The 21,239-nt window shown below is 48.0% G+C and overlaps 1 protein-coding gene across 1 annotated transcript in view; it reads left to right on the forward strand.

The window, feature by feature from the left end:
- Positions 1-10,473, forward strand: part of LOC1281963 (chitin synthase chs-2) — a 13,261-nt gene extending 2,788 nt beyond the window's left edge. The window contains exons 2-9 of the mRNA XM_321951.3: positions 1,175-1,410; positions 1,752-2,246; positions 2,326-2,516; positions 4,520-5,059; positions 5,124-5,388; positions 5,453-7,058; positions 8,391-8,556; positions 8,641-10,473. Of these exons, the coding sequence (XP_321951.3) occupies positions 1,175-1,410; positions 1,752-2,246; positions 2,326-2,516; positions 4,520-5,059; positions 5,124-5,388; positions 5,453-7,058; positions 8,391-8,556; positions 8,641-9,825 (4,684 nt within the window). The 3' untranslated portion in view covers positions 9,826-10,473. The remainder of the gene's footprint in view (positions 1-1,174; positions 1,411-1,751; positions 2,247-2,325; positions 2,517-4,519; positions 5,060-5,123; positions 5,389-5,452; positions 7,059-8,390; positions 8,557-8,640) is intronic.
- The last annotated feature ends 10,766 nt before the right edge of the window (positions 10,474-21,239 follow it).

Genomic DNA, 21,239 nt, shown 5'->3' on the forward strand with positions numbered 1-21,239 from the left:
GTCCGCTTTAGCGCACATCAGTTCTAGTCACGAGTAAACAACGTTTCGCTTTTACACGCATTGATTGGAAGCGTTTTCCCTTGCCTCCCCCCTCTCCCTCGATTTTCCATCTTGCGGTCCATCAGAGCCTTCTTGCCTGGCCGTACAACGCGAACAATAACCTTATCAATCAATTTGAGTTTTCAATTCCGACCCTGCCTCCAATTTTCTGTGAACCTTCTCCAAGTAGCAACGGCCAAGTAAAAGCATGCTTGAAGCCAGATGCTTGTTTTTTTTTTGCCAACCCAAAACACCGCGAGTGCTCGGTACTACTTTTCCCGGGACAAAGTGACCTATCGGCTAGATGAAGACGTACAACTGTTGGGAAAATTGTTCTCTTACTACATTTTCGTTCGCCAAGGGATAGGGATGCGCCATCCAGCCAGCATCCCGGTAGTGTATCATCTAAATCCGGAAAAGGTGCTTTACTATGCCGTCTTCGATAAGATCCGCGAACGATACGATTGATTGGGAATGTGTGCGTTTGCCGCCGCTCCCTATCCCAAACGGATAGCCAATGAGCAATATCCTCCGGAACCGTGTTCGTGTACAATCCATAAATCAATTGGCTCATAAATTTTCCGATGCAGCGTTCGTTGCTACTAGGGTGGGTGGGTAGGAGCAAGTCTGGGAAATTCTTCGCTACTACGACTAATTGTTGCTGCCGACCGTGGCGATGCATCGTCGTCGTGTCTTCCGGTTTGGCATGGTGCCGACATTGGTCCGTTGCAGGAGCGTCGGCCACCACCCATTGTTCGCATTCATCGCAATCAGGATCGTTTACGCAACGCCACACAAACGACCAGCCAGCAGAGGTTTCGCTGTGTAAGTGTGGCTGTTACAAAGCATTCCCAAGGTATGGTCATCTTTGCCCTACTTTCCCTACCATTCCTGAGGGTTTGCTTGTTCGCCCGCTATCACAAAAGGGGAAAGCAATCGAGAACCAGAAAATAGTGAGTGAGCGAGACGGTGCGCTAACCTGTAAGCCATTAAATTTATCACCACCGATGGAGTCTAATTAAATTGTGTTTGATGTTTTGATTAACAATATATCGAGACCAGCCCGAACGCCTCGGCTGAATGCTCGTTAGGGTCGGTATAGTGGCGGCACTAACTGTTTCGTTCCCATTTCCAGAGTGCAGCAGGACAACAAGCTATGGGACTCGTTCCAGGATCCGCCCGTACCGCAGACATCCGGTTCCGCCGCCAGCCGGGAGTATCTGCTCGTGTTCATCAAAGGGCTGAAGGTGTTTACCTACATCTTTGTGTTTCTCGTCATACTGGCCAGTGCGTGCTTTGCCAAGATGTCCTTCCTGCTGATGGTGTCCAACGTAAAGGACGGGACCAAGAATCGTTACTGTGACGTGCGGCGTGAGTAAACTTCAATACCTTCCTTTGCTTCGGTTTCTGTGTGTTCGATTCCGGACGCTGGGAGCCACACGTTTAATAGTGATAACGGTCTACACCTGTTCGGGAGATGGGAGATGGAATGGTATTTTTAAATGAAAAATGTACCCTGCTCCGTTCGAATGATTATCCGAACAAGTGACAGTTGAGCTGAATGAATGGGCACAGGAATGTGTTCAATAAATATGCACTGATTAAATCATTCTGCTCATTCAATAAAAACTCGATCATAGGGCCTATCGTTCGGAACAACCAAGCCAATGTCGATCTGCAATTCAAAGTTCACCATTGATTTGCTATTACAGAGCCCGACAAACAGTTCGAAGCGTACATTCCACTCGAGCAGCGAGTAGCCTGGATGTGGGCGATTGTGTTCTCGTTTGCCGTGCCGGAGGTCGGAACCTTTATCCGGGCGGCACGCATCTGCTTCTTCAAGAACATCCCGCGACCGTCCTGGGGCCAGCTGTTGATGGTTACGATTATGGAGAGCTTCCACGTGATTGGGTTGGCAATTTTGACGTTTTTAGTGTACCCCAACCTGGACGTCGTTAAGGCCGCGATGCTGTCGAACTGTGTCTGCCTAGTGCCTGCCATCGGTGGACTGCTATCCCGTTCGCACAAAGAGTCCAAGCTGGCCTTCAAGTACGTCTTCGATCTGCTTGCGATCAGTGCGCAGCTTACCGGTTACGTTGTGTGGCCGCTGCTCAGTAACCAGTTTGAGCTGTGGTTCATCCCGGGAGCCATCTTTCTCATATCCTGTCACTGGTGGGAGAATTACTTGTCGCAGAAAAGTCTATTTCGTACGTATTCCGTCAAATCACACGTAGCCAGTTGCTAGGAACATTCAAAGTAAAACAGGCTTTTTATTCCTTTCCACAGGACCAATCGCATCATTCGCTGCTATACGCGAAAAATTAACCGACAACCGGTACCAAACGTATCTACTGATCGCGCCGTACAAAATCTTCCTATTTCTCGGGGCCTGCATCTATCTCTCCGGCCAAACGGTGACCGATTTTTTCGGACTATTTGATAGTGGCTGGGGTAATCACACCATCACAGTACGCGAGGTAATTGAGCATCTGTTTTCAGGGCCACCTCGCTCCGCCCATGATCGTTCACGCAAGGCACCGTCGCCTTCTCCGCAAACCCAGAACAGACCACGCAACCAACTACTCACTGGCAAAGAGAGAAAGTACGATGGAATTGCCCACTTCTGTTGCCTCAAAATATATTGCATTCTTGGTTGTTGTTTTTTCTGTGTTCGGTCAGAACGTGACTACAACGGTGCTCGTCGGATTACGACGATCTGTTCCTCTCGTTCCTCTCTTGCTTTCGAACCGCTGCAATTGTTTTTCCTAGTCGTGCAAATTACTATTTCTACGGAATCGAAGGATCAGATACGCCATTAGCACTGACAGCGAGTGTTGGAAAGGATTTTGGATCCCTTCCTACGCGACCAGTACGCCGGCATGAACGTCGACGTAACCGCTGTGCCATAAAATCCAGCACGCTCTCCTCCACGCCCCCGCGTGTGCACTGTCCGCCAAGGCTCCCATGTGCTCGCGCGCGTTAGATAAATCGTTAATCCAGCTGTGATGATGATTCTGGCGTTCTCGTTTCATGTTCCGCGATAACCGCTCCAAGCCGGGTTGGAATAAAGTGACGATCGATTGGCCACAGACATCAGCGAGAAACGCGCTAGCCACAAGGTTTAGCAGGGACTCTGTATTTTCCTGTTTTCTCTTTCGCTTTATGCAGGTTCTGTTTCCTTCTCATCTTTTCGTGCCAAGTAAAAACATCGTCCACATGCTCTATCTCTTCTGTCAAATGGCAAACATTTTGATAAGACTTTATCATCGTTGCTTCGATTTACAAAAATGTGTTGTTGTTTTTTTAGATGAGCTTCATCTGGCACATCAATGGCGTAAACTACCATTTGAAAAGCTGAACACAACCTACAAAATTTAAGCTTGACTGCTCTTACTCGATCGATAGAGTAGCATCTTTAATATGCTATGATTCAGCATTTATCATTCTTTACGCCTCTTCAACCAGCAACATAGTTGTAAAAACCTGTGTGTTTTGTTTGCACTCCACTTTGGAATGTTTAAAGCCTTCTGTTTGCTGACCAACCTGTATGTTGTGCTGGAATGCACACGAGCATAACGATTGTTTGGCTTCCAACTTGGCATGAAAGGCATGAAGGAATGCATAATAACTGCCGAGCGACTTCCCTGTTTGGTGGAAAATTATTCCCCACTAATGAAACCCTATTTAATTATTACCAATTGGTATACGCTTTTTTACCGGTTTGTTTGCATTCTACCTTACAAAAAAACCCCAATGCAATCAACCGCATTTACCAGCGAGCAGACAGCGACGAGACGCAAGCCTGCCAGAAGCACGTGGCACAGGGGAAGCCGTATCAAACAGCATTCAAAACTTCCACAACTTTGAACGTGAAACAAAACTTTACTTCAATTTGATATACCACAATTATCCTCCCCTTTTTCGACCGTTGTGTGTTTTTCTTTTTGCACTGTTACCGATTTCCATTTTCCAAACAAGCGCGCAGCAATGCGGAGTGGCAATCACATTAATTGGTTGAACGAGTACTTTACATCCGCAAAGCGGATGAAATCACTCATCCACTCCCTCCACAGCGTGGTATGGTTTGCACCGTGAACCGATTGGCGAGCAGATTAAATTAAATTATTTGCTCACTGGCAGTCGGTAATGCCCCGTTGGCGCCCATTTACTGTACGAATTTACTTGGAGCATTCGAAGCGGCCCGGGGGTTGCGAACATACATGAATGCATATGCCACACTCCACTTCAAAGCTTCAACGGGCGTGTCTCAGTCCAATGTGTTCACACAAAAAACAGTCTTGCAAAACGTACAAACACCACACCAACCTAACCTACACCATAATCATCCCGACCCGGTTGTGTCGAAGTAATAAAACGATTCCATTCATTAATTCATACCGTTTAATTGGCATTAAATTGAACAATCAACCCACGCATTTGGTAACTCCCCGCCTTTTCCCCCTCGTGTTTTTCCTCCCAGATGGAAGCCGTGTTGAACGAAAAGTTTCCCGACCTCTCGTCCATCACGTCCGATCTGGAGGAACACGAAATTTTCCCCACCAGCAACGCCATCATCTGGACCACGGTCACACATATCCTGTGTGCGTATCTGTGCTACATCTTCAGCAAATTTGCGTGCAAAATCCAGATTCAAAGTTTCTCCATGGCGTTCCCGATCAATCTTGCGGTACCGGTCACAGTTACTCTGCTGCTGGTGTTCTGTGGTCTGCGAGAGGCGGATGTCTGTGCGTTCGACAATATCCTGCCTGACTACATCTTCTTCCGTATGCCTCCGATCTACTACCTCTTCGATTACGTTGTCAACGAGTTTTCTTGGCTCTGGTTGCTATGGCTGCTCTCGCAAACCTGGATCACCCGCCATCTGTGGATGGCAAAGAGCGATCGAAACGCATCGACCGAGAAACTTTTCGTAACACCCATGTACAACAGCCTACTGATAGACCAGAGCGTTGCCATGAATCGCCGACGGGAGGATCAGGAAGATTTCGTTAAGAAAATTGTAAGTACAGCGGAGCATTCATTTAAGTCTACCTTGCTAATGTTTCCCGTGTTGCAATCTGTAGGATATGGTTAAAGTGAAAGATACAGAAAAGGCGAACGAAATTGATGCCAAGGCACACGAGGGAAAGGATGACAAGATCAAACCGTACGATCGCATCCCGCAGATATTCATTTGTGCGACCATGTGGCACGAAAACAAGGAGGAATTGATGGAGTTCTTGAAATCCATCCTACGACTGGATGAAGATCAGTGTGCCAGGCGGATGGCGATGAAACACATACAAGCAAACAAGGATGATATTGATCCTGACTATTACGATCTCGAAAGTGAGTAAAGCGACGTACCTTACATTAAAGCATGCAACCTCATACTTCCATCTCTTCAATTTAGCTCACATTTTCTTCGACGACGCGTTCGTAAATGATAAATCCAAGTGCGAGAGTGCCGATGCCTCACCGCTCAATTCCTACGTAAAGACGCTGATCAACCACATCGAAGAGGCGGCCCTGGAAGTGTACAAAACCAAGATGCGCGTATATCCGCCCACCAAGATCGTCACTCCATACGGTGGCCGATTGATCTGGACACTGCCGGGAAGGACGAAAATGATTGCACACCTGAAGGACAAAAACAAGATCCGGCACAAGAAGCGCTGGTCACAGGTTATGTACATGTACTACCTGCTCGGCTACCGAATCATGCAGTTGAACACATCGCCCGAGCGAAAGATGGTCATCGCCCAAAACACCTACCTGTTGGCACTGGACGGGGACATTGATTTCCAACCGAACGCCGTCTCCCTGCTTGTGGGACGAATGAAGGTTGATCCGGACCTGGGTGCTGCCTGTGGACGTATTCATCCGGTCGGCACGGGACCGATGGTTTGGTATCAGATCTTCGAGTACGCCATCGGACATTGGCTGCAGAAGGCTACCGAGCACGTGATTGGCTGCGTGCTGTGTTCGCCCGGTTGTTTCTCGCTCTTCCGCGGTCGTGCCCTGATGGAAAACTCCGTCATGAAGAAGTACACTACCAAGTCGGACCAGGCACGCCACTACGTCCAGTACGATCAGGGTGAGGATCGATGGCTGTGCACCCTGTTGTTGAAGCAAAAGTTCCGCGTCGAGTATTCGGCCGCCTCGGACGCTTATACGCACGCCCCGGAAGGGTTCAACGAGTTCTACAACCAGCGCCGTCGCTGGGTTCCGTCCACCATTGCCAACATCTTCGATCTGCTGGCGGATGCGAAACGGGTCGTCAAGACGAACAACAGCATCTCCATGCCGTACATCATCTACCAGTGCATGCTCATGTTCGGCACAATCCTCGGCCCGGGCACGATCTTTCTCATGATGGTGGGTGCCCTGGTGGCCGTGTTTCGTATCGACATTTGGACCTCCTTCCTGTGGAACGGCGTCCCGCTAGCCGGGTTTATGGCCATCTGCTACTGGATGAAGCAAAAGTATCAACTGATAGCGGCCTTCTTCATCTCGGCCATCTATTCGCTCGTCATGATGGCCGTGCTGGTCGGTATCGTGGTGCAGGTGATGGAGGACGGTATACTTGCGCCGTCGTCCGTGTTCTTTCTCGCCGTCGCGCTGCAGATCGTCATCACCGGTGTGCTGCATCCACAGGAAATGGAAGCACTGCCGGCGGGCCTGGTGTACTACATCACCATTCCCTCCATGTACATGTTGCTCGTGATCTACTCCGTATTCAACATGAACGATGTGTCCTGGGGAACGCGTGAAAACCCCGTTGATGCAGCGAAAAAGGCACCACCGCCGGTAGCGGCCCCGGCAGGAAAGATGCAAAAAATATTGGGCTATCTCCGCTCGCCCGATAAGGAGGAGGACGGTTCCATTGACATCTCCATCAATGGCCTGTTCCGATGTCTGCTCTGTACGCACCCAAAGGCCAGCGCCGAAAAGGAGCAAATCGCACAAATTGCGGCATCGCTCAGCGAAATAAGTGTAAAAATGAAGGCACTGGAAATGTAAGTATGAACATCGAAATGTGTACATTCCTACGTTTGCCATTAATTTGCTCCCTGCTCCATCTCACATTTGCTTGCGGTTGGCCCTCGGGCAAATGAGTTTCAATTAAATTAAAACACAATTTATATTCCGTTTTCACAATCCTCCAAGGCATGCGGTGGGCACACTTTATGCTCTCACCGTATTTCACTTCTACTCTCGCACCCTTCACACTCACACACACCGGGCGCTGAATGTGAGGTTAAGAGCTTGTGCATATTTGCATTTATTTACCGGCAGCTCTGTAAAAATACAAACCGAATAAGGGGAAAACGCTCACAATGTTTACACAATCGTTGTCACTGAGGAAAAATTTCTTCCCCATGCTCGGGCGTCGCGACCGGTGACGACGGCTGGTGGTGACGTCTGTTGTTGCATCACTGCACGCTTATTTTCCGCTCCTAACGACTCGCTCTTCGGGCCTGCCGTATCCATCACAACCCCTGCTCTTTGAGCTGAAGTGCCCGGGGAGTGACTGGCAAAAGAAAGCCGGAACACAAGAACGCGCCCGCGCTAGCACGCTGGTCGGTGATGATTTTGCCAAGCTCGCGTTTACAATTTTGCACATAATTTTAAGTAGTTTCCCCCCAACGCTTCCTCAATGGTCCTGCAAACACTGCGATAATAACATCAGCGACATGCTCATGCACACCCTTCGAGGCCGCTACAAGGGAAAAGGACAAACTCTACCTAAATGCAATTCCCGTGTCGTCGCGCATCACTAAACACGGCGCACGGTCGTTGCCGTTGCGTTTATCACCCACCGGATGTCCTTTCCCGGTTGCCAGGCCTCCTCTACCCCTCCTGCACTCTCCGTCATACCTCTTGCTCCTTCTCTTCTATATATATATTTGCAGCCCAACCGCTGGAACAGTGGTGCGGTAAGCTTCTATCTCTCTCTCACTCTCTGCATCTTTTTCAACGGCAAAACGGCAGCTTCAATCCAGCGTAACGTGCTTCCTATTGCTTCGCTAAGTCTTTAAAATCCCATCCCATCGGTTTTTCCACGGCCAACCTCCCCACCACCGACGACACCGGTTGTACATGATCCTATTCACCCGTGCACCATCCCCGTACGGTCCCCCAAGTGAGCTCCTGAAGAGCCATTTGCCGTGAAGCGAATCTTACCTTATGCTTCCCGGAGCACATCAGCAGAGTTGCGATTTTCCGCATCCCTTAACCCCTCGCGGTGTTATTGCTTGCCACCGCTACGCGCTCCCTCCGTCCGTGTTCCAAGAGCTCGCCCTCCCCATGTGCCATACAGGAACGTGAATTTGTGTTTATTTTTTCAGGAAATTAACCGGCAACGTCAGCGTAATGAGATCAGACGACGAAGATGATGACATCGGTAGTCTCGATATGCATCGTCCGGAAGGTAACCGTGGCCCATCCTCGCCATCCTCCACCTCGGGCGCCGCCTCCCCGATCCAGACGGTGAAAAATGATTCCCTCGAAGAGGTACACGTTGACTACAGCACGCACACCAGTCAACCGGATGAATGTAACTTATCATATTCCATTTTTTTTTGTGCACTCCCACAGCCCGAGAAGCAGATTAACTATCTGCCGGATTGGTTGTACGACGTGGATTTGAAAAACGGCGACACTGAGACGATCTCCGCCTCGGAGGAGCAATTCTGGATTGAGCTGATCGAGAAGTATCTGAAGCCGCTCGATCTGTCGGAAAAGCAGAAGGAAGAGATGAAGTCACAGCTCAAAGGTCTGCGCGATCTGGCCGTGTTTGCCTTCGTCATGGCGAACGCACTGTTTGTGCTGGTGATCTTTCTGCTGCAGCTGAAAAAACAGGAGCTACACATCGAGTGGTGGTTCAACGTGAAGAACAAGATCAGCTTCGACGAAAGCACGGTCGAGATCATGATCCGGCGCGAGTACCTGGAGCTCGAACCGATCGGTTTGGTGTTTGTGATGTTCTTCGGTTTGATTCTCATCATTCAGTTTGTGGCCATGCTGATGCATCGGTTCGGTACCATCTCCCAGATTCTTGCCTCCACCGAGCTGAACTGGTACTGTTCGAAGAAGGCTAAGGATATGTCACTCGATGCGGAACTGCGCGAGAATGCGGTCGAAATTGCACGTCGACTGCAGCGCCCCAAACCGCAGTGGGACGAGGAAGATCTAGAGGACGAGCAGAAAGCTATTGGACGTCGCGACACGATCCATCGCATTCTCTACCAGCACAAAAACAAGCAGGACTGGAGCAACCTGGAGGCTAACTTCAAGCGCAACTACTACAAGGAGGGCGAACTGGACCTTGGCCATCGGCTTACGCTCAGCCGGAAAACACTCAACGTGCTCGATACACGCCGTAAATCGATGGCCGAACAGCGCAAGATCCGCAAATCGATCATCCGGGGCCAGAATCCGTACGATTCGGCCGGAGATCTTTGGTATCCGGACGAACCGCCCGGCCAGCAACCATCTCCCGGCTCGCGGTCCTACAACGGCCAGATGGGTGGTGGAGGCGCCAATCGGAAGCGCAGCAGTGCCAACAACAATGGCGGTGGACGCCAATCATCCAACAACGGGCTCGGCGCCGGAGGTCGCACCAACTTTGCCTACCAAGTGGACGACGATTTCGACGACAACTACTCCGATGATGATGCCCGCGAGGAAATGCAGTACCGTCGACCGACGGTCGAGCTTGAGATGGCCGAACGAGCGAACCGGCCACCCAAAAATCGCAAGAGCCGTGTTGCCTTCGCCTGACCATGATGGCGATCCACAGGCCACACAACTGTGGCGAAAGCGGGGCACGAGACACCGAATGTAACAAATTACTGCTCATGAGGTTCCTGTTGAGTTGACGCCAAACTTCCGACACTGACTGTGGGATGTGGTTTTCGATGGTCCGCGCAACCACTTGCGCTTTCATGCTTGGTTCTTGGGTGGAAGCTAAAGGAGTGGCCCCAACATCGCAGAACAAAAACACTCAACCGTTCAGCGCACAAAAAAGACACTCCCAAAACGAAACTTTCCTTCGCTGCAAGATGAGCTGGCATGGTTGAAGCAACACCAGAACAACAAAAAGCCCCGGTAGCTTCTCGGCGAGAGATGATGAAGGAACCGGAAGATTATAGCTCAGCGCGAGTGGAACGAGTGCTTTCGGTTAAGCGTACCCGGCGTACCAGAAGCGTCGAGCAGTTTCTCATTTTCACAAACTATTTGACTGCGGGCCAACACCGAGACACCATAGTCATACACACACACACACACACACACACAACACGTCCTCGTCCTGGTGCACCACCGTTTACCAACACCACTCTCGGAACGATTTTTCACTGTACGATCCAAGGAAGGAAATTTAATCACTTCTACAAATGATTATCATAATAAACTTTTCTTCTAGTGCAACTGGCTGCAAATTTTGCTTTACAACAGGGAAGGGCGTCGAGGATAGCGGCCAACGGGGGCGGAACACTTTGTTTCTGTTGTTGCTTTTTTCGGTTCACTTAAAACTTACCCAGCGCTGACTTTTCGAGCAAACTGTTACCCAAACTCCCGGGGGAGTTCCTGCCGGCTGCGGAAGGAACTTTGCCGACTTCACTGACGGAATCACTCGTTCGTGGTAAAGTAATTCCCGTCCTGCCGTTACTGATAACCAGCGCACTTGCTTTGTCCACTGTGCTGTGTAACCTTTGGACAACACGGGGTTTGGTGGTTGGACGGTGGTTTCTACTCCAGCAGCAAAAAATAAATCAAACTTCATAGCGTAAAACACTTTTATCACAACTCATTCTTTCTCGACCCGTCGCTCCTTCAGCTGGAGCATAGGACCGAGACCATGGGAACCAAGCATGATACAAACACCACCACTACCACCACCAAATGGAACATTCTAAGCAACTCATGTTGATTTATTAGAATAGCTTGCCTGCTTACTTGTGGTTCGTAGTTTCTTATCACATTGCACCCTTCCGACCGAAGGTACCACAACCCGTTTACATCAACCTTTTTCTGTAGCGAAGTGATATGAAGCATTGCATAGTGCGGGCGCACAGGTTCGGTACCTTTACACCACGGATGGATGGATGTTGTGGCAGCACACAAACAACATATGCACTTTGTACTGGTTCAAACCCACCGCCGTCACATAGCACACAGTACGACGCACAAACAAAAACGGCCCGTGACCATCCATGCCCATCAATCAATCGGTTCTCACATCGCTTCACTTCGATTCGATTTGGCATGAAGGCACGCGATATTTTATGACATCGATTATGATTTTATTGCACAATACGGTTTGCACAGACCCACACAAGCTCAACCCGAGCCCACCGGCGGGTCACCGTTTTGGGGAAAGCGTTTTTCGGGCTAAAATTCTTTCCCGCTATTCAAAGAATGCGAAATCAGTCCATTTAGTTCCACTTTATGCGACAATGTCCATTTTTCCACTCGCTTGATTCCATTTCAAATTGTGAACCGGAAGAATGCTGTCCTCATCGATGCTTCCGTCCTGCCCGGGGCGGTTTGCCAGTAAAGCGGGTCTGTTAATAAAAGGCATCGAATAGATCGTTCCACCATTTTTTGCATTCACAGCGATCACAGAATTGGAACAAATTGACCCTATACGGGGGCACCTTTTTTTTAGAGATGATCCAATTCATTCCCAAATCAATCGACGCTCAAAATAGTGTATTTTTTACATTACATTTATGCTCAACTCAACTGCTACCTACCTATGTTGTTGGCTGTGATGTTTCGCATTCACTAAACGCCATCATATTTGAATAATGATGAAATGAATTTTTCCACCTCGTTTACACGCAATAATATGACCAGAGTGTAGCAATTAAAATACTATAAACCCGGTGCAAAAAACTAAAACACCGCAAAACTTTCACCATGCCACGAGGGATGGGATAGGAGTGAATGAAATGCAAAAATACCATATCTGTAAAACTTTTTTTCTATCCCATAGATATATGAAATTCCCAACGCCGTGTACGGTTTACAATCCATTGTCCGTCCCAGTTAAAATAATACAAAGCGCTTCAAATCATAAACTTTTCCGTGTTACGTACGATAAAGTACAATGCTTTATGTTTTCGATCGTAACAATCACGGCCTTACTCACACCAACGCCCAATCTCCCCCATCCAAATAAGTCGATTCGTAATTATCGAACGTAAACAATAAAAATGCATTTGTTACAAGCCTGCCCTCATAATCATTGATTGCTCAGTATAAAATTCTCAGCAAACCATCCCAATGAACCCATTTGTGCAGCCCTTCTCGTTGAGTCCTTTTCGTTTAATTTTACAGTTTAATGTGCCACTGGCCAGCCGTAAAATATTAAACATAATAACGAGGCTCGTTTGATAAAACCGTTTAAAACATTCTACATTTACTGGACGCCGCTCAAGTGCCCAGTGCGTGTAACATGATTGCTGCCATAAACGATGTGCAACAGCTGAACGATCTGCCCCGAACACAGTCCCGGGTCCTTTTTCCGTAAAACTGTCAACGAAGTATAATTTAATGGAAAGCAAATCTGGAAAACGCCATAACATCCAAACCAATACGATGCAAAACAGTAATCAACTGAGTAACGATAAGCAACTTTTACCACCAACTTCGAACTAGTATCTAGAGTTGACACACTTTCGTACAAGAAACTAGGTCAATATGGAGCATAATATGCATGGCGAGAGCATGCGAACTCCAAACACCCCTCGAGTTTCTGACTTCTTTAATGGCTTATCCGGACTGGTTGTCACGAAAGCACTTCCCAGCCCGGAATTCCCAGCTAAGCCGTCGACAGTATGTCATATAAGTCCGTTTTGTGTTATGGAATACGATTGTTGGGATTTATACTCGATTGGAAAGTTTTGCACCAACGCTGTAGGGCATCAACCCACAAGACTTTCCCCCTTTCTTCTCTTCGCTCCATAGCGACGACTTGTGCGGATGCACGCACACAAAGAAAGGCCGGAAGTGTAAAATCAATGAACCGTCCACAAAAGATTTCATGCACTGGCATTTTGTTGTGCTCTGTCCTGTGTCCTCCTCTGTACCAGGAAGAGCACTGCAACAAAAATAGAAGCAAATCCCACCACACGACACGAACCACTATCGGTAACTTTTCTGGCACCTTCCGTTGTTCCCTCACCAACCATTGTTGGCCCCAAAAAAAAGGGAACTTGTTTGAAGGGGTTTGTTACTTAAGGGAAGAGAGAAAAATAGATCCAAGCCAAACAGACTAAGCCCATTACTGTTTGGGGCCACTGTGAACCACAGAATTAGAAACTCCTCAAACGCTCCAGTAAAAAGCGGAAAGTTACCCAACAAAACCTTTGGTAGCCGTTTGGAACTGCTTGCCAGTAATGAAAATCGATAGTAATGAAAAAAGTTTTCCTATGATTTTCCGCCCCATCACGGACCGCGTGGCCACTCCTCCCGACTTCAGCTGCAGCTGGATTCGATCCCATTGTCAACGGAATCGTTAAAATTTTCATTCCCTCTCGAACACTTCGCCGACCCCTCCCTGGGCGGGAAGGGTGCAGGGTGTTTCCTTCCACAGAGACGTATAACGCTCATAACCGGCCAGCGACGAATACAAAGTTTTACAACTCTTTCCCACTCGCCTCGAGTCCTTATTTTTTCTCACCCACTGTTTTTGTTTCTTGTTATCGGTTCTCTATCGAATTTGATGCTTCGTATTGTTGGGAAAGTGGGACGACTGGGAAGACACTTCCGACTTTGGCTCCCATCATAACAATTTCAGTTAGAAATTGCTACACTACGGGCACAAGCCAAGAGCCAGCGCAAGCTTTACACACCGGGGAAGCGGGTCTGCTTTCGCAACCTCCGCTTACTTCCGGCATGAATATCGTAAAAATACAAACTCTTCTTTCACACACTTTCACGCACACACACACACACACAGAGCTCTTATTTTTCTTCCAGCAATCAAACGCTTAAGCACTTCCCGGATCGATATCGATCGACAACTTTTCCACTTCGCCTAACCATCTTCGAGAAACCACCCTCCCAGTCGGGCAGAAGAAACCGGAGAGAAATATTGAGCTTGGCAAAACTTTTACAATCATCATGCACACGAATAGTCGACCCCTTTCCCGGATGCGAAACTCTCTCTTAACCGGAACCGGAGAGCTTCGGTGAGCTCCGGGCGCCAGGAACTCCTTTCAAACGGCTGAGTTTTACACAATAACGTAGGATTTTCGGTTTGATTGTATCAATTCGTATTAAACAAATCGCATCCATTGTGTTCGGGTAATGTTCGGATTAACTTTGTCACAGCAAGAAGGAGATAGACGGATATCATTAACATTCAATCGAACATTCGAGACGATTCGGAACCACGGTCAATGCAATCGATTGGTTCCTTATTGTTTTGTGTCCTTGTCAATATTTCAATTAATGGTGTTTGCAATGCCATTAAACAAGGCAGATAGTTAAACGTTATCACACTTTGTCGTTTTTTTTTTGGGAGGATGTGGGGCGTTGCCCGCATTCGTGCCCGGTGCTCATTACCAGCTCGACACTTAAAGCTGACAAATGCGCCACTCATGATGTGCTTCCTTTCACATCTAAACACCATCGCCGGGCAGCTTTTGGTCTGCTGTTTGCCCCAGTCTCGGGTTGCATCGTCGCGATCTGTCTGTTAGCATTTCATCATACTCTTGCCCAGCGGCTGGTGGGTGAAAGCGGATCGTTGTGTCCATGTTAAATAGCTAAGAGCGAAAGAATCACCGAAAAAAATCCTACCCGCTGCCGAGCTTGGTGTGACCGCTGTTGACCAGCGGGCCCGGTGGCCAAGTGAAAAGGACACCGGAGCTAGCTGACGTACTTTTAAATTAGTTCGCATCATGCAAACCGTTTCTATCTTGGTCATTCCCCTCGGACTGCGGACTGCGAATTGCAATGACGTGGCCAGTGGGATGAAGACACCAGTCCTAGTTGCACTTCTTTTTTGTACAGCTGCTTTCGGCAACGGCGTTGCCAACACACGCTTTCGAGTTCGTCCAAACACTTTTCTGGTGAAACGTTCGCTAGCAACGGTTTGATCCTTCTCATCGCGGTCACATGCACGGGTACCCGAGATGCTGACGGCTGCTGATGAGTGTTGCATAAAATTGCATCCTCTCATGGCGATTCTGCGCGATGTAAGCTACACTGCAACTGCAAGCTTCTGTTGTTTCGTGTGAAAACAATAAAAAAACACTGCTGATAGCAGTAAGTACTTCGCCTTCCCCGACGCTGGTCCGGTTTGGAGGTGGGATTGTGGGATAATATAATTTGCTCTGGCGCTTCCGCTGACACGGTGCACATTTCATTTTTCTTCGTCTGGGTCACCGTGCCGTGAATTCGGTGGTCAAATACCAACGACGCTCGGGGACATGATGCAAAATAGAATTTACTTGGACGTGGGACGAGCCCGGGCTTGGCAGGAGAAGGGACGGCAATGCGAGAAAACTAAGTACGAGTTTCGTGAGGCGTCCTGTAGGTCATGGATCGTCCACCATTGCTACATTGACCTGTACCCAAAAGTGCCACCCAGTAGAAAACGGATCCCGCTGGTATACTAATGCTTAAACCCATTTACTATTTAAATACCATCAACCGACGGCAACGAAAACCGCGCAAGTTCATTGCTGTTGGTTTGTTGTCGTTCTAGTAAAATGGCGATTAAACTTTAAACGTTCTTCATTAAGAGTACCGTCAGTAAAGAATATCAACTTCTACCGCTGGTGCTAGAATGTTAATAACTTGATAATTGTTTAACCAATTCACTGGACCATCACGACCATGTTTTTCATCGTTACTCTTCAAAAAATAAAACCTCAGTCGTTCACGCACCCAAGGCACATAAATCGTCTGTCCGACTTTATAATTTATAAAACTAAAAGCCATTCCAATTCGCATGTCCACCTGCGTATATGTTGTGTGACAAATTGCGCTTCACAGAAGAAAGATCGTCTCCCTCACCTGCACCATTCCCGTCGCTTGGTTTCCATTTGATGCTCCATACCTTCATACAAACCAAACTTCACCCAACAGCGAACGGGAATCTCTCGCGCCCTTGATAGCATACATTTATAATAACTTTTGCTCATTTGAAATGCAAACAATAAATATTTTTACGAGTAAATTATCACTTTTTCCTTCCCTTTTTGCTACGGAGCAAACTTTTCTTTTCCCTCCCCTTGGTCGCATTTGTCACGCGAGTGCATTCAAATGGACGCACCTTACTAAGTGCGAGGTGATGTGCATATGTGCGCAGAAACTTTTCCACATCGATGAAACACTGCTGCACTGAAAAACACACACACACATACATTCACAGAGGCTGCTGCAAGAAGTGCTGACGAAAATCATAAAACTACCTTCACGGGCGTCTGCGGGCGACGATGAGTTGCCTTCAAGCCCGCATTTGACTGCACACGCCACGATTCAATACCATTTCAGCCCTGTAGGGGAAAAATCGTTTAAAGTAAGTGCATTCACCGCCGGAAAACTCCCGCTGAAGATGCTTGCGATGACACCCGAAAACTTTTAGTCAATTGCCACACGCAACCCGACTGTCTCTCTCACTCGCTATCTCCTTCTTTGCCAAGGTAGGTGTGTGTGAGGCTGTGAAGCAATTTCCAAACGAGGCTTTCCACTCTGTCGATCGTGCGCGAAAATGGTAACGGCAATAAAACAAACCCACTTGGCAGGCTCACTTTGTCCCAACACACAAAAAAAACGCACAGAAATGGGCAAAATTGAAGAGGAGTACGCCCGGATCTCCCGATGGGAATGTTAACCTTGGTTGCGGCAAGCGGCAGCCTTAATGCCATGGCACGCCAAAACCCCTCCGATGGAATAGAGTGGCGCAATTTAAAGTTGCAACTATTTCACCAAACTTCTTCCTGCCCGGGCAAGGAGAGGCTCTCTCGCCCTGGAGAAAGGAGCAGTCGACTGGAGAACGGCTGCCCCCACTCGAGATTCTCAAGATAATCAACAAAACTTACAACAACGATGCCCTTACAAAGCGAGCGAACGAATTCAAGTGCACTGGAAAAGATGAAACTTAAGATCTAGGACTCGGGCCACGGTGCCCTCTAGGGAGAGGGACGCACCGGACGGAGTGGTTTTTAGTGTTGCCGCTGCTGCTGCGGCTGCTGGTACTGGCTGTCTTCACCAGTAGCTTACACCGCCGTTGGTGGAGAGTTTGATAACTTGCCCTACCAAACGCTTTTTCCCCCCCAGGCGCCCAAGGGAGGAGGGTTCTTTGGCCAGTCCTCGGTGTGCCAGTCGGTGAGTGAATTTTCGGTCCGTCCAACCAATCAACAGAACAAAAAAAAAATTACCGCTCCGCTCCTTGCTCCGTACATCGACCATTGTGGTGGTTTTGTTTCATCGTGGTTACTGGTGCTCCCAAGTGAGCGTTTTTGCTGGCCGAGGTTAAAAGCAGCGGTGGAAAATTGCAAGCACCGGAATTAATTGCTGCCTACTCGCAGGAGATTACAGCAAGCAGCAGCAGCATAAATAAAAGTTATTACTCACTCGACCAGTACAACCAGTAATCTCTGGACTGGCTGCCGGCTGCCCGACTCGGTAAGCCAACCCACTCTACCCACTCATACACGGCAAATGGCAAAGAAAGCGGCTACAATGATGTGCCGCCCTGTTCCCCGAAAGAGATTACAGGCGTGTGTATCCATGGAGAAGCCCCCGCTGCGGTCCCATGTGAACCGTTTTTCGCACATTTTGACTTCAATTTTCCACTGATTTTTGATGGATCATTAATGGTGTGTGTATGTGTGTGTGTGTGTGTGCTAGTGTATGGCATGGTTGCGGTAACCTTCTGCGGGATACATGCTGCCCACCGGGCGGATGATGGAGTGCTTAACCAACAAAAGAAAGAATCCATCGGCATAAAGGATACCTTCCAAGAATGGACCGCAGTGCTTCTTACGCCGCTATTCAATAACGATCCCGAGAAAAAAGGTCAATTTGGTGCCAGCGTCAGTGTTCATTGTCGATTCGCTAAATCCTAGTGATGATGGTTCCCACAAGCTGCACACGCCGATCAACCTGTCTTACCTGATCCCGTGTAAATATCGCATAAAGTAGCATAATTTGTTTATTTTACATCCCCAAAACAAGTGACCATGATGATGCCGCGGTGAAACCGATTCCGAGCAGATCCACACGAAGCGAAAGCTGCATTATACCGTCGATAAAATCTGGCACAATTTAGTGTACACATGGTTTCGGTTTCGCAATAGCCCCAGAAGTAAATCTCGGTTTCATTCCCTAGAAGACAGACTAAAAATAGTAATCTTATCCTTCCCCGATTCCGAAGGCTCATAAACAGAACAGCTGCTCGGGATCCGGCTAAAATATGGACGCAACCGAAAAGCGAACCACAGCCTTCCTTCCTTCCTAAACAAAATAAAACTGCATGAGGCTGGGGTGGTTCCTACGGCACCCATACCCACTGCTCTAGTTTGTAGCACCGCAGCACGCACAACCTAGCCTCTGCATGTAATTTTATTACCGTTTTTTTTATCGTGCGATTCATAAACAACGCCGTCGACCGTCGCGAATGGTACCGGAGGGCATCGTTAGCGAACGAAGTGTCAGTATGCGCATGAAGGTATGTGTGTGTGTGCATGGTTCACAGCTACACAGAGGCGTCGTTGCCAGTTTCGAGAGCTTTTTTCTTCATTTTTGCTACAAAAAGAGTAGTAAGCTTTCTTTTCCAAACAATTCAAGCGCTTCAAGAGCAAGTGAAGACTGTGTGTAGAGAAGGTGGGACAATATTTTGAGATCATCGAACGCGTGTTTCGGAATAAAGAAAGCTTCCAAGACACTGCAGACAGGCTCGCTCTGCCTTTACATTTGCGGAACGCCAACGAGTACATGAGAAAATATTGTCGCCTCTCCAAGCAGGCACTCCTATCCTTCCCCGTCACGCCGTGAAGGGTGATTGAATTTCCTAACGATGCCAACGTCGATGGAGGAGCCCATTTCCCGAGCAACAGTGCCAGCAGTTGCACCATCATCATCGTGGAGAGCTTTCCCATGCCGCCGTGCGCCGGTTCGCGCAGAATGATGAAAAATAAGCGAAAAATGGTTGGACCGGTGGACCTAATGTTGCTGTTTTTCGCCGTCGTCCTCGTCAGCCACATCCTCGACAAAGTGTCGATGATAATCTGTCAAATTACAGACAAGCGAAACGGGTAACATGTGGCACCGTGTGGCTGCTGCCAATCCATTCTTCATCGCTTATGCAAACGCGCCGCTGGAGCGGTACCTACGGCGAACCGGATGACAAGCCGGTCAAAAGTGTCACAAGTGTGAAACGGGGGCTCGCGGAAGTCACTCATTCGTGCGGACTGGTGGCAAACGGAGCCTAAATTTATCCGGTCCCACAGCACAGCGAACCGGCACACCGGCGACGGCATAGGCTGTGGCGCCATTTATCAAATTTGTCCGCGACCCGGACGTGGGGGTAAAATCCACCGAGAGCATTGTTTTGAATTATCCTTCCAGCGATTCCGCAGAATATTAAAGCTTTTTTTTTAAACCAGCAAAATGTTCAAAATCTGCGATCCTACGGAACAAAAAATCTGCTTTGTTTCTGCGCACCAAGCAAAAGGTGTAAACAATCTCGCCAGGTGTCCTCTGCCTCTGCTCGTCGCTCTTAATGTCCTTATAAAGCTACACATTTTACAACTCCATCCGAACTATTGGCGCTATGTGTGCTTCGTTTGCCTCCGCTGTAGTATTTTCTATTGAATGTAAACACATTTTCAATTCAACAAACAACGTACGTGCTCCTGGTGCGATAATGCTACCGAATGCTGCCAGTAAACTGCAAAGCTTTACATGCTTGCCGTCTTCTAGCTGCCGACAGTGAGATGACATCGCAGGACGGAAGAAACACAACCCATCTCTTCGCCACGGAGACCCCCAGACAACGCACCGGCAACAAAAGCAGCGGTTTAAACGAAAACGAAACAAACCGTCTAAGCAAGGTTCAGACGCGTCATAAAATGTGTCTCAATATCGCCCAACTGGCAAGCTAGATGTCGTATTTTATTGATACAGCCACACAGCTACGGAGGTAAGATAGGACGAGGCACAAAGGAAGCTGCTCGATTCAATTTTAATCAGCGAATCGGTAAGAAAATCTGTAAGCAAATTGTAATGTTTCTCCTTTTTTTGTTTGCTTTGTCCTAACAATCTGCAGCAACACGAACGCAATCTTGTAATCGTTATGATCTACAAACAGAGCATCGACGTGTTACTACTGCTGGCAGAAGCACATTGTGAACAGATCTGCTATTGTACTCAACCACTCTTTGCAGTGGTTTCTTTATGCGGTATTGCAATATAAATTAATGATGCTTTTTAAAAAGCACACTACCAAGAACAAAAGATTACTTCCTCGCCGTGTACACACTTTTTCAGTATCAACTTTGTCGTTCGGGCACACCCACCGCGTCGGTAATATCACCGTGGCTCGAAGGTAAACGAGAAAGTTTTTAAACGAACCTTATCTCACCGCATAAATACTTAATCACTTGAAATGAAATTAATTTCACAGAAACGCATCGCCACCTGACCGTGGAACGGATTCGATAAGTGCAAACCGTCTTCACCACCAAACCAGGGAACGTCACCGGTCAGCATCGTCATCAGTTCCATTAAAACCCCGTAATGAGATACTTCAGCGCTGGCAAGTGAGTCGTTCAGGCAAGCACACAAACACATTTAATGGATTGTATTGCTGCTGGCATTCTCCCCTGGTAAAAAAAACGAACACCTCACCACGAAATGAATTAAATTCGCTGATCATCAAAATATTCACGTTGCAAGAACATGGCGAAAAAATCGGAAAGATCAAACAAAAAGATATTTTTTTAAACATTAACATTCAATTGCACACACACACACCCTCATTCAACGACCGTAATGAAGTGCGTCGGTTAATTTGGGTTTTCCAGAAAGTCATCATGCGGCGACTTCACTCCAATACCGTCTACCCGGGGCCAACAGGATACTGCTGCTGATTTACCACACGCACTGGTTGATTTCGGCGCGCAAAGAAGGACAAAAACAGGCACACGGACGCACCCGATACCCGATGGATGTGA

Source organism: Anopheles gambiae, chromosome 2, assembly GCF_943734735.2.
Source record: "Anopheles gambiae chromosome 2, idAnoGambNW_F1_1, whole genome shotgun sequence".
NCBI lineage: Eukaryota > Metazoa > Arthropoda > Insecta > Diptera > Culicidae > Anopheles > Anopheles gambiae.